Source organism: Stereum hirsutum, assembly GCF_000264905.1.
Source record: "Stereum hirsutum FP-91666 SS1 unplaced genomic scaffold STEHIscaffold_6, whole genome shotgun sequence".
Taxonomy (NCBI): Eukaryota; Fungi; Basidiomycota; class Agaricomycetes; order Russulales; family Stereaceae; genus Stereum; species Stereum hirsutum.
This window is the reverse complement of record NW_006763136.1, coordinates 1429978-1441918: the sequence shown is the minus strand read 5'-3', so window position 1 is coordinate 1441918 and position 11941 is coordinate 1429978. Positions and strand designations below refer to the sequence as shown.

At 50.6% G+C, this 11941-nt stretch overlaps 5 protein-coding genes across 5 annotated transcripts; 2 read left to right on the top strand and 3 right to left on the bottom strand.

The window, feature by feature from the left end:
• Positions 1–180: 180 nt before the first annotated feature.
• STEHIDRAFT_110641 (uncharacterized protein) lies at positions 181–1534 on the top strand (the record flags this gene model as incomplete). Its single annotated transcript, XM_007303603.1, has 7 exons — positions 181–346; positions 430–479; positions 546–659; positions 733–894; positions 954–1034; positions 1104–1371; positions 1398–1534. 7 exons carry the CDS (start codon positions 181–183, stop codon positions 1532–1534), a joined length of 978 nt encoding a protein of 325 aa, XP_007303665.1.
• A 542-nt stretch (positions 1535–2076) lies between these two features.
• Positions 2077–3755, top strand: STEHIDRAFT_168169 (uncharacterized protein). Its single transcript, XM_007303602.1, has 6 exons — positions 2077–2600; positions 2673–2722; positions 2778–2891; positions 2970–3134; positions 3205–3285; positions 3354–3755. The coding sequence occupies exons 1-6, from the start codon at positions 2441–2443 to the stop codon at positions 3672–3674; spliced, it is 891 nt and encodes a 296-aa protein (XP_007303664.1). The 5' UTR covers positions 2077–2440; the 3' UTR covers positions 3675–3755.
• Positions 3756–4239: 484 nt separating this feature from the next.
• Positions 4240–6641, bottom strand: STEHIDRAFT_78332 (uncharacterized protein). The gene is made up of 7 exons (XM_007303232.1): positions 6193–6641; positions 5871–6111; positions 5500–5769; positions 5291–5426; positions 5089–5201; positions 4905–5006; positions 4240–4834 (listed from the first exon to the last, which is right to left on the bottom strand). The coding sequence occupies exons 2-7, from the start codon at positions 6042–6044 to the stop codon at positions 4820–4822; spliced, it is 810 nt and encodes a 269-aa protein (XP_007303294.1). The 5' UTR covers positions 6045–6111; positions 6193–6641; the 3' UTR covers positions 4240–4819.
• Positions 6642–6675: 34 nt separating this feature from the next.
• On the bottom strand, positions 6676–8524 carry STEHIDRAFT_78329 (DUF125-domain-containing protein). The gene is made up of 3 exons (XM_007303231.1): positions 8194–8524; positions 7369–7814; positions 6676–7297 (listed from the first exon to the last, which is right to left on the bottom strand). The coding sequence occupies exons 1-3, from the start codon at positions 8439–8441 to the stop codon at positions 6999–7001; spliced, it is 993 nt and encodes a 330-aa protein (XP_007303293.1). The 5' UTR covers positions 8442–8524; the 3' UTR covers positions 6676–6998.
• Positions 8525–9133: 609 nt separating this feature from the next.
• STEHIDRAFT_130791 (uncharacterized protein) lies at positions 9134–11780 on the bottom strand (the record flags this gene model as incomplete). The annotated part of the gene is made up of 9 exons (XM_007303601.1): positions 9134–9813; positions 9889–10138; positions 10211–10374; positions 10453–10669; positions 10746–10846; positions 10926–11238; positions 11296–11414; positions 11504–11599; positions 11726–11780. The coding sequence occupies 9 exons, from the start codon at positions 11778–11780 to the stop codon at positions 9134–9136; spliced, it is 1995 nt and encodes a 664-aa protein (XP_007303663.1).
• Between the last annotated feature and the right edge of the window lie 161 nt (positions 11781–11941).

Genomic DNA, 11941 nt, shown 5'->3' with positions numbered 1-11941 from the left:
GACGACAGATAAATTGCAGCCATATTTTAGCGTGCCCACTTTGCCGTCCAAGTCATATATAACACATGTTGTCTAATTCGATGAACACCCCATACGCCTCACATATCGCTCCTACGGCCAAAATCTTATATACACTGCCTGTCCGGCTGCCTACGAACGCCCTCACCGCTGACCCGCATAATGGCGTCCTATCAGTATGAACGCCCTGACCTTAACTGGCCACATAGACAAAACTTCATCCAGGACGCCGATCTTCCCGATCCGGACAAGCTCGAATTCCAATATAGTCCAAGCTATCCATGCCCAGCGGAGATGGTGCAGAACATCCATCTGGCAATTGAGCTTCGTAAGCCGACCCTTTATCCCTTATGTCGTCATCCTACCTAAAATAATGTTACTGATACGTTGATGTGACCGGCATTTTGGTAGTGTATCTCAGGAACGACTTTTGGAACGACTTGCAGCTCGTTGTCTATAACGTGTGTTCCAAGTTTCCCATTCAGGGAGACGCTTAGAGTGACGTTGACGACGTGTTTTGTCGTCAGTTGGGCCAAATCGTCAAAGTTAGAAGGGTGTTCTATGATCAAAATTCCTCCCAGAATGTTTTCGGACCGTGGGTTGTGGGACAAGTTACGCGGTCGGGCCTACAGGACTCAATCGTAGGTATATGTACGTTCGTTGTTCTTTCGCGCACGCAACTGACGAACATATCTGTGCCGACGTTGTGCATAGCTTGGGCTCAGCGCGGCCTGGTACGAAGTCCAGTGGCAGCCGGCGCCCAATACATTCGACAGCATGATCGTGTTTCCTGGCTTAGGGGAGACTTGGGACAATAGCCCGTATACAGTTCCTCGCATAACTGCAGACCAGGCGATGGATATGATGAAGGCCTTGGTCGGTCGCTTACTGGGCTGTGGTCCTCGATGCTCTTCTGCTTACGCTAGTATTTGTAGACCGAAGTGATTGTGCCAGAGTTGGTCAGAGATCGCACAAGAGATGAATGGCATTGGGAGTGGACGCCCGCAACTGTCGTTGTACGTTCTATCCATCAACTCTGCCCCAGGCTCTATCCATATCCTGCGGGTGTTGACCTTCATCTTCAGTCTAGCCTCGAGGACCCAAACATTCAAGTCTTTTTCCAAGGAGACACCGCGGCAGCCAAGAGACACAACCATACCGTCCGGGAAACTCCTCTCACCTCTACCGCAGACGCCCATGTTATATCCAGAGTTCCTCTCGGGAACGAAGTATATCTCCGTCATGTGCAAGAACAAGGACAGTTCCGACCCCCAACACGAGAATCACAACCCCTACTACCTCAATCTCCGGCGATTCATGTGATTTGGGTAGCTCCCATGACCCGGGAATCCTGTCTGATTTTACAGAATCATCGACAGGTTCTGGCGCGACAGGTATCCACCAAATGGGCTCCAGCGTTGAAGCCATAGTGAAGGAGTTATGCATGGGTCGGCTGCGTGAGGTTTCAGAAGTTGGGACGGGGCTGGGCCCGGTGTTATATGGGTTGCTCTTCTAACGAAACTTGATGCGATTGCGTGCTTTGATTTTCTAGACTAAAATACGGGTGATATAATGTCTCTAATCTGGTCGTCATTTTTTGTTTAAGCGTTGGACGAAGTAACGTACCGTGATCTCCGGAATACGCGAATTCGTGGGCCACACCACTGTATGACGGTGGCACAACTTATTCGTGGTAGGCAATTGCCGGCACATACGCAAGCGGCGACCGGAGTCACTTTCCCAGACTGAGCTTTGTACCTCCCTCAAATTTCTGATCACTTTGTCGCACGATGGTACCACAAAGCCTCGCTAGAAGAGATCGGAGGTGGTTTGGACGTATCTAGATGGGTTTACTTGCTAGTGATTGGAGATTTGATCGCTTTCGAAAACTCTAGTCAAGCCCTTAAGGCTTACAAAACGCCACCTCCAAGTCGTCGGCGGCATCATATGCAAGTCTGAGTACCTCTTTCTACTCAACTTAGAGTCATATTGATATTGGTATGCCGGTCGTAGCGAGGTTGAGTTGACACGGCCAATACTTCGAGTTGCCCCTGGCATCGCCAGATCTCCCGGTCGATTCTTGTCTAGATGCGGCAACGCACCATCCTCACCGATGGTCAAAGCGAGGACGAATACAGCACATTTTTTCTTTGTCACAACCTTTTGCAGCGTCGCCTAGTTATGGTATTACCTCGTGCGCTATTTTAACACCATGAGGCTACGCTGGCATCGACAAAGCTCTGATGCCACAAAGATGCTCGCCATATCCTAACCTTTTATCTTTGTCGTCGTCCCAGCTCTATATATAATGCTCGTCAACTCCAATGGATACCTCAATATTCTCCCATCTCACCCACGACAGATATTCACTGCATAATCCCTTCGTCAACGCTAGCTGGTCTTTCAACAATCGATCCGTACGATGTCTCGGTATCCTCAGCCAAACTACCAACTCGTCGAACCCACACAGAACTTTATTCCGCGGAACTCTATTCCCCATGATATATGTTCTTTTCATGACAATACACTGTTCCCTTGTAAATCATCGACAATGACCGCCATCAATCAAGACATTGAACGAGGTGAGTTTTCTTTTGGACTTTCTGTGGGCCACCGTCTAAGCATGCTAGCTGACAAACTTCTTTCTCTCCTAGATTTCATCAGAGCGGGATATTGGGCGGACTTGGAGCCAACCGACCATTCGGTTTGTTGCATATGTTTCGCTGTATATTTGCTTTCGACTGACGGGGCGACATCAGATAGGCGAGTTCGTCCTGGTACGAAAGCCATTCCGTGACACAACCACAAAGGGACCACTTTGGGGGCCTTGGGTTCGCGCACAAGTCATGGGACGCGGCGCTCAGACCTCAATCGTAAGTGCGCTTTTTGATACACCTCCAACTCCTCAAAGTCGTACGGCAGGTCTCACGTAGTCCAATTGTTCACTCCAGCTTGGACTGAGTGTGGCCTGGTACCATGTTCGTCTTGGGGGTCCTACGACGTCTGGCGAGAGCCTTGTCGTCTTTCCTGGTCTTGAAGAGATCAAAAAGTCTTCCTCAACAAGGGAGCCTCAAAGGCCGACTGCGGACGAGGCTCTCCAGGCCATAAATGAGTTGGTTCGTTATCCATGGCTTCATTCCCCCGTGTGATACTCACTATTTGTGTCGAATGTGTTATTCTTGACAGACTACTGTGCTCGTACCAGAGTATGTATTAAATCCCACAAGGAATGTTTGGTACTGGGAGTGGACCCCTGCCACGATCATTGTATGTCTTGCTCTCTATCTCTGCACCTGTTATACTACCTTCGAGAGAGGCTGACCACCTATTACCAGTCATATCCCGATGACCCTGTTATCAGGGTCTTCTTCCAAGGATCGTCACAAGCCGCCAAAAGACACTGGCACCACGTTCCAGACGGACCACTTAATTCTGTTGTCAACGGACATACTCTGCCCAGAACACTGCATCGGGATTGGGCGTATCTAGATGAAGTACGATCAACACGATATCGTACTCCCGAGTTCGAATCTTATCCTGTGCACCCTGGAACTTTCCCTATTCATGCAATCTGGGTAGCTCCCATGACGAGGGGTACTTGTATTATATTAGAGAGGCATAAGCAGGCCTTGGCACGTCAGGTACCACGTTTTTGAGCTCTCCGTTAAGTAGTAGAATTATGGGCGAGCGTGACTCAAGGGGCTCGGGAGGCGGCTGGTATGGGCTTGCTCATTTGATCTGTTGTCGGTGTCTTTGAGCAATACACTAGATTATATGGTTTATATGATAATAACGTTATTAGTAGTCCGTATTTCCAAGCATGCAATATGGGGACCCTGTATTTTCGGAAGAGTCGTCAAACAATAACTACAGAGCACATTCTTATGCTCAATATATTGTGTTAGCAGCGACTGGACTGACACTGGTAGGCTTCCTAAATCGGCATCGACGTGCCAGTGGCTTGTACGAAGTGTCTTGGAGCTCGACACCAGGAAACAATTGCGTTCCTCAACATCGAGGAGATTCGCGCACCTGGATCTGCGGAACCTGTGTGGCCAAATCCTGCTGAAGCAATAGAGGAAATGATAGGTGTTCTCAACTTGAAGGTGTTCTGGTGAGCTGTCTGCTACCACGCTTTATCTTCTCTATTTGATGGCGGCATTCCTGTTACCTCTGGTTTATTCGCAGACCACCATGCTGGTATAACAGTATGAGGGGTTGATCATTGTATGTGAAGTTTATGGTGTACAGCCTAGGTAAACGAATTTCAAGTATCAAGATTTCAGTCAGGTCTCAGCCGTGAAAGCCAAAAGGAACTCCCCGATCCATGGGATCATCGCCCTGAGGCGCCTTGTTGCCGTGCAACAGGCGATGTACACGAACAAGCTCCTCCCCAAATGTGCACCGTGCCACAGTTGAGCCGGTCTCTCAATGCCTCCAAATACGTCTCTTCTTCACGGCCCACAAAAAGACGGAGTACCAGTCCCCTCGCCATCGGAGCGCACTCTGAAGCTGACTTTCCTTCAAGCCAAGTCAACGGTCCTTCCTCCTTGGAAATGAAGGACTGTTGAGCGACTATGGATAGGAAAGGTTGGATGGCATCTCTGAGTGTGGCAGGACGTTATTCGCGCAGAAACGCAGGACACGCTCCTGCGCTTATATCGTTAACAAACTGTGTGAGTAATGAGTATATCAAAGAAAGTAAAGAATATATGATGCTAATGAAACGAGAGCGAAACAACTACGGTCAGGTGCTCCAAGACCGGAGCACTCGTCAGAACCGTAGACTGAGAGGTGGGAGCTACGAGGGGCCCCACTGCGTCCGCAGTCAGCGAATAAGATGTCAGTAATCAGTGATCAACACGAAAAGGGATTGAAGCCCATACTTTGACCATGAGGTAGACATCGAACCCAGTCGCTTTCTCACCCTTCGCCTTATACCCAAGACTATCTGCCCTGCCTTTCCCGATCCTCGCAGGTGTCTCGAGCTAGATCGTGGCGGAATAAAGACCGTGATCGCCTTCAGATAGGGACTCGTAGGAGTAATCAAAAGAGTATATTAAAAATCACCTGGAACCCGAGATGCGCATAACGATCTCTAGCTTTCGGGGTCGAAGCCTCGAGGTATAAATTCGCGTTAGGTGCATGGGCGAAACCTTCGCGGATCAGCATCGACAGAAATCCTAGAAAATTAGATGTATGTCAGGTTCTCGTTCTTCCAGGTTCTGCCATATGAGCTTTGAAGAAAGTAGATGGCATGGACAAGTCGAACCTTTCCCCTGTTCATCTGGGTCCGTACAAACGACCTGCAGATACCACGCATCATCCGGCTTCTGCCCATTCCCCTTTTCCTTAAAGATGCTCCCAAACTTCGTATTCGCGATATCCTCGAACTCAAACGCCAATCTCTATTTGCAATCACGAGGGGGAAAAAGTGATCAGTATCGATATCCGCCTCACAGTGCGCCACTCAGTCCTGACCTTAATCATTCTAGGGCCCCAAGCCTTCAACGGTCGCCAGATCCCACTCTTGAACAGTTTCACGGTACTCCAGGGATTAGCTCGACACTTCGGTGGCATCCAAAGGCACATTGCGGCGATTTTCTCTGTAGCTGCACCGTCGGTCGCCGAGGGGTTTGCAGTCGGGATAGCGACGACAGTCGTCCGTCCACCGAAATATCGGCCGATACCGATGAGGAAGTGGAACAGTGACTCAACGTCGTCTGCTTTACGGTCTTCAGCGGTGATTGGCTGTGAAGTAAGTAAGCAAATCGAGAGAATAGTCGTCAGATGCCAGTGAAATGCGCGAGCAAGACGAGAGTAGAGTTTAAAACTGCTGGGATTCGACTTACGGATGGATTCGCGGCGAGATACATGGGCATGGGATCATTGATAAAAGCTCGTCGAGCCATTTTTTCGATCTGTGGATAGTCTTCTGGACGAGCGAGACGCACGTAGGGCTTTCCTGGTTCAGAGGAAGCGCCGGCAGCTGCAGAAGTAGAGGGCTTTTCCGAGGTCTGTATCATGGCGAGGTCGAAATCCGTGGATAGTTTGTGGTCAATGTTTATGGGATGATCCCAAAGAAAAGAGTGTCTACAAAATGTGCGGACGTGAAGACGTCAGATAGAGCAGGGAAAGTATATAATTCAATCAATGGACGACCACCGTACTCACCAGTAGTTGTGCGTATGTCGCAGTTCAAGTCGTTTCGTCACGGACTTCAGCCCCCGAAGTCCTTTATATATTCGCCGCCCCGCACAGTCCAGGAAGTCATGAGTTTGCATATACAACGACCACAAGGTTGATGGCGAGTCATTCTCGAGCTCGTCCTGAAGTAGGAAACCCTGGAGTGCCACAGTGAGTGTCCTGTCTTCGACACTACAATGCCTGCCTGTGGGTCCCCCATTTTTGCAATGGATCGTAATGGGTGAGGTCCAGTTCGATCACGAGGCCGTCGGAGAGTTTAAGTCTTCGTGCGTCAACTGAGTCGCGTTGCCCTTCGAGGAAAGTTATGCAGTTCATGCTGCTGCGGGTTCATGTATGTTATGACATGACGAAGGACTATAGGAAGGCTTTGACTCGTTATGCGCAGTTCGACTGTATGATAGAAGGGTTGAGGTGCCCGGACGCAGGCATGGAGAAGGAGATGATGGCCGTCGGGTGTGGTCATTGAGAACCGAATTGGCGCCGAGGAGGCTCGTCAAGTGGCGCGCCACAATATGATGGCGTCCTCCTGGCTATGATCGTATACATCAGCGAAGTATTGAGAAGAACAGGCATGACGAGAGCGAGGTAGGGAATCGATACATATGGAGACCAAGTAACTAGACAGCGATGCGAAACGACAAGAATAAACAGCACACTAAAAATACTCGTATAACTCCCCAAATACCAGTAGCGTAGGATCAGGACCATGATGACTCAGAATCAAGTCCAAGAATATAAATCAAAAAATAGAAACAGCAGAATACAGGGAAAGATCAATCCTCGAGAAGGGCTACGATACCGTAAGCGGCACCAGCAGCACATCCACCGACGAGCATCGTGCTAACTGCTCCCCAGAGATATCCGCTGAAGCCCTTGCCAGCAGCACCGGTGACGCGGGCTTTGACCGCTCCGAAGACCAGTAGCACGAATCCGGTGAAGAGGCAGGAGTAGATGAGGGCGATCTTTGCACGGGCGATGAAGAAATAGGGGAAGAGAGGGATCAGGCCTCCGATGAGGTATCCCATGCCGATGGTAATTGCGGAGACGTAGAGACGCCGTGTTGGTACTTCCTCTGCGTAGTCCCAAAAGATGAAAGGGGTTAGGAGAAAAATGAAGATGTGTGCGAGGAGATAGAGAACGCACCAAGCCCCTCGCCAAACTTCAACAAAAATGCGGTGACCCCCATATCGCCGCTCCACCTCAAGCCATTGCTCTCCTCATCTGATGTCAAGCTATCCCTGCTCCCACTCGCTGCCCTTCCGTCTGAGCCGATCTCAGCCTCCAAAAGATTCCGAGCCACCATTCTTGAGACCTTCTCATCCACACCGACCTCGGCCAAAACCGCGTGCACCTCCCTCTCCATCTCGCCGTCGCAACTTCGGAGCACCCGTGCGTTGGTCTGCTTTCGCAGGTACCGGTAGTGGTCACGTTCGGCTTGCGAGGCGAGGAAACCTCCGATGCCCATTGAGATGGCACCGGCTATGAGTTCAGCGATTCCACCGAGGACGACTAGTTTTGATTCGCCGAGGGAAGAGAGACCGGCGGTAAGGGCGAAGGGGACTGTGAGACCATCTGAGAGGCCGATAACACTAGATACCAAAGAAATACATAGTCAATGGAATTGTTCCATGTGAGGATGATCAGACAAAGTAGATAGAGTGTGGGTATGTTTCAGTAGCCAACGAAACATAATGCATAGCAGCGCAATAAGCCAGCCAATACACCGAAAGTAAGGAGAAATCAATGACTGATAAGAATAGCAAACGACCGGCGTGTGACTAGGCTAGTGCACGGGAGCCACAGTCGTATGGAGAACCGGCCGGAGCAATGTCCATGGCGCATGGAACGTGTGTCGAACGCACCCAGTCCGTGCTGGAAGATGGAAGAGCAATCGGGTGCGCCGAAAGGACGCGTGGATGCGATGCCGCGTAACATCTCTCCATAGCAAAACAGAAAGAGGGCACTCACACATCCCGCACGACATCTGGGTCAATCAATGTACGCTCATCGTCTCCCTTGAGCTCCTTGCAGCAAACACCTGCCCTCTCATTCTGATGTCTTGCACACTTCGCGGTCAAAGGCTCAGGCACAGAAGGCGTGGTGGTATTTTCGACGGCCCACACGGGTGGCTTATTGCCCTTTGGTGCGGATGCCTCACGGCGATGTGGAAGGGGGAGAGCAGCAGCGCCGTTGTTGTTCGTCGTGGGGGATGACATCGCAGAGTTCAGGTCGTCGGCGGTGATGATGATGGAAGATGGGAGGAGAGAAGGGGAGAGAACGGCGGGAGAATGAGCGGTGGAGACAACATCTGGCTAACGCCACTGAACGCCTTTAAGAAGAATTGAATTGCAAATTCGGCGAACGCTGACGATCTTTCTCGGATTATGAAATTCGACCCAACGGCGAATGCGAGCACTGTCATTGGTCGCCTCTCGTTTGCTCCGAGACCAATCGCACTCGCGATATCTTCTTTGAACTGCATTGCTTACATTGATCGTCTAGGAAGGTTGAAAAGCCAGCCGTATTATTGGTTGGGAGGATAAAGTACGGGTCTAGAGACACGTCCGGAGCAGGATGGACGCTCAAAGCTTCGACACCTCCACTGTGGCACCGTACTCGAACCAGATAAACTCGTAACAACGTGGCGAAATAGAGTGAAATAGAGTAGCATGAGTGCGCTATATACAGATGCTGTGTTGTAGGAGACCGCTATGAAGGATGCTGATACAAAATGTGTGGGACGAATTGTAGGCCAAGGATATCCAAAATATAAAAGAAGACGAATCGGAAACGGGACGAAAGTGCACAGAACAGAACACGAAATAAAATATATACAAGATTCCGAATTGCAAGTAATCAAGCCTCTTTCCTGAACCATCCACCTCTCCTCCAAGAATCTCCCTCATCCTCAATGATCCCTCTCCTTGTCCTTCGACGACTTGATGGTTACCATCGTCACCCCTCCATTGGCCGCTACAGGCACAGCAGGTGGCTTCCTCCTCTTCTGTGGCGGCGCTGGTGCACTCCTCCTGGCTGGCTTCTGAGTCGTGGTTGACTTTGTCGTGGCATCTGAAGCTACCGAGCTCCTCGATGTGATAGACGTCGGTGAAAGAGGTGGCGAAATGGGCGAAGACGCCGACTCGGGGATACGAAGGTGCTGATGTGCGTGTTCGTGGTCGTAGGAAGGCGAAGTGATGGAATCAATGACGTCGCCGAGAGAGTTGGACCGCATAGGCGAGACGATAATGTTATTGACATAGCTGTCCTTCTTCGAGTTCGAGTGATGGTGGTGGTGGGTCTTGCCACTCTCCGATGCAACGCTCCCAAACCTCTCTCGTCCCGATTTCGAAGAGGACGTCGCGGCCCCCGCCACTCCAGGCAAACTCGAAGCGCTCTCGTTACTCGGTCCTGCCTTATTTTTCAGCGCCTCCAAGCCTCTGCTCTTGGGCGGCGAAGCTGCGTTCAGTGTCCGAATATTCTCGACACTCTTGCTCCCCTTAAGTGACCGCTGCCGATGCAGCGTCCCACCTCCCAATTTATCCCGATCCCCAGACCGGTTTGAAGACGAGGCATAAGAACCGGCCGAACCTGTAGTCGTGAGATCCGGAGAATACATCCCCTTCGCTACCTGCTCCGTACTCGGACTCGTCGTTCTCTCGATACCGCCATCGAGAGCAGGAGAGAGGAGTGCTGCAGAGGCTGGTTTCGGTGCGGTTTTGCGCAGCTGAACGCACCAGTCTCCGGAGAGACAGCGCTCGACGAGACGGCGGGTCGTTGGGCTGACTTCGCGGATTTCGGGATGTTCGATGAGGGATTCGAGGGTGCGGACGATCTGGGGGCGTTTGTAGGGCGTCGTGCGGAGCTGGGTTTTCGTCAGGAGGGGATGGAGAACGCGAAGGTATGTGTGACGTAGCTGTTCGAGGGAACATTTAGATTGATCAACACGATTCCTGTGGACAGGAGAATGACATAAACGAAGACTCACGGACTCCTGGTCTTCGTCAAGGTCAACCAACTCGCGCAGAAAGACGTCGACAAGGACACATAGGTCGTTCGTATAGAAATATTCGGACGTTCCAGGGGTCGAGAATAACAGATACAAAATCTTGAGCACGAGAAGTTGCATTACTCGATCTTCAGGAGTTTGGTCTGAGGTAATCGTTAATGAAGGTTTGTTCGACGAAAGGCTGCGGGCGGCTGTATAACACCAAAGAGTAAAGGACGCACCAGCTCGGTTGAGCATGAAGATCATATTGCCACCAAACGTCTGACTGAGACCTAATCGTCGGATAAGAACACGTAACACTCTGTTGTCGTCCGATGCGTCTGCATGGGCACCATTTACTGGTTTATGATGATGGAGTTTATGCCCATGCGGATTGGGCGAGTTGGGACGATTTTCTGGCTGAAGGGATGCGACCATGAACTGTTCATTCAGAGCGACCTAGTACCGCAGGGTGGCGAGTAAAAGGATTTAAGAATTCAAGCACGGAACTGCGGTGTGGATGCCGTAAACTCACAATTAATTTGATGACGGAGTAATTGAAGGTCTCGTCCTGCATATCCCTTGTCTGTTCCACAATGTCGAACAACCGGTCTATGAAGTCGTCGGTGAACACGCCTATTCCCGTCAAGTAGCATTCCACGCCACCCTCATCAGCCATAGCAACAGCGTTCACGAGAACAGCAAAAGAACGCACCTAGCTCCTGCTTGTTCAGCTTACTCGCCCTACAGACCTCATATAACAATCTAACAGCCAGGCTCCTCATCTTAACTTCTATCGGAACAACAAGCGCTCTTCCGCTCCCACTCGCACTATTCCAGCCAACACTGGGCCCAGTCGCTCCAAAATATGTGTCTTCAATGTCAGGGTCTATGTCAATGAGAATGTGGTCCATAAGAATGGGGATAAGCGGTTGCCATCGCTTGTAATTGCGGAGGAAGTTGCTATTTCGGCGGCCGTATGAGAGAAGGACGTTGAAGAGGATGAATTGAATATGAGGATCTGTGGACTACACTGCTTCGTGAATATGCTGTGCATACAGCAGTAGAGTACAGGGAAGGCGTACGGAGCTAGCGTCGTCGGTCAGGATCTCACACATGCGCTCCGAGTGGAATGTGAAGAGTTCCGAGTCGACGATGAGTTCGCAAGCGTGTTCGAGTTGTAATGGACTTTGAAGGTATGTTTCTTGGGTTTCCGAGGGTGTAGTTTGTCATGAAGTCGATACCAATTATAAGGTTAGCTGTCAGGCCTTCAGGGATGAAGGCGCGACTCACCATGGTAGGACGCAGCAAATGATATAAATCTCTTCAGGGTCGCATCCAGCCTCGAGAGCGTCGGACTGCTCTGTATGTGCACTATATCTTCCAGCTCTGCGAGACGGCCAAGAGTTCACCATCACCAATCGGATTGAACGTCAAAGACATGGGAGCGTGCGCGCCAACGGAACGGAAACGGTTTCAGGCAATATAGCGGCGGCAGCGGGAGAGAGCACGTACCGGACCAGAATTGTTGAGCATTCTCAATGAGGTAGACGATGCCTAGCTCATCCATCCAATACAAAAATGAGGTATAGCGGCACTCAGGGCTGAGATAGCACTGTGTAGGGCTGATGAGTTGTTGTAGGTGGTAGTTGGCGCTAGGAATGATGACGGTCAGGAGTTAGAGCAGGTCCGGGATATAACAGATTTTCCCACGGGTGATTTTGGCGACAG

Excerpts from the sequence above, each read along its gene's own strand:
- STEHIDRAFT_168169 (XM_007303602.1), top strand. The coding sequence starts at position 2,441 with ATGTCTCGGTATCCTCAGCCAAACTACCAACTCGTCGAACCCACACAG. Across the intron at positions 2,601-2,672 it reads CAATCAAGACATTGAACGAG|ATTTCATCAGAGCGGGATAT; the intron begins GTGAGTTTTCTT and ends TTTCTCTCCTAG. Across the intron at positions 2,723-2,777 it reads TGGAGCCAACCGACCATTCG|ATAGGCGAGTTCGTCCTGGT; the intron begins GTTTGTTGCATA and ends GGGCGACATCAG.
- STEHIDRAFT_78332 (XM_007303232.1), bottom strand. The coding sequence starts at position 6,044 with ATGATACAGACCTCGGAAAAGCCCTCTACTTCTGCAGCTGCCGGCGCT. Across the intron at positions 5,770-5,870 it reads ATCTCGCCGCGAATCCATCC|CCAATCACCGCTGAAGACCG; the intron begins GTAAGTCGAATC and ends CTTACTTCACAG. Across the intron at positions 5,202-5,290 it reads CCCAGATGAACAGGGGAAAG|GATTTCTGTCGATGCTGATC; the intron begins GTTCGACTTGTC and ends CTAATTTTCTAG.
- STEHIDRAFT_78329 (XM_007303231.1), bottom strand. The coding sequence starts at position 8,441 with ATGTCATCCCCCACGACGAACAACAACGGCGCTGCTGCTCTCCCCCTT. Across the intron at positions 7,815-8,193 it reads CCAGATGTCGTGCGGGATGT|TGTTATCGGCCTCTCAGATG; the intron begins GTGAGTGCCCTC and ends TTTGGTATCTAG. Across the intron at positions 7,298-7,368 it reads GAAGTTTGGCGAGGGGCTTG|AGGAAGTACCAACACGGCGT; the intron begins GTGCGTTCTCTA and ends GGGACTACGCAG.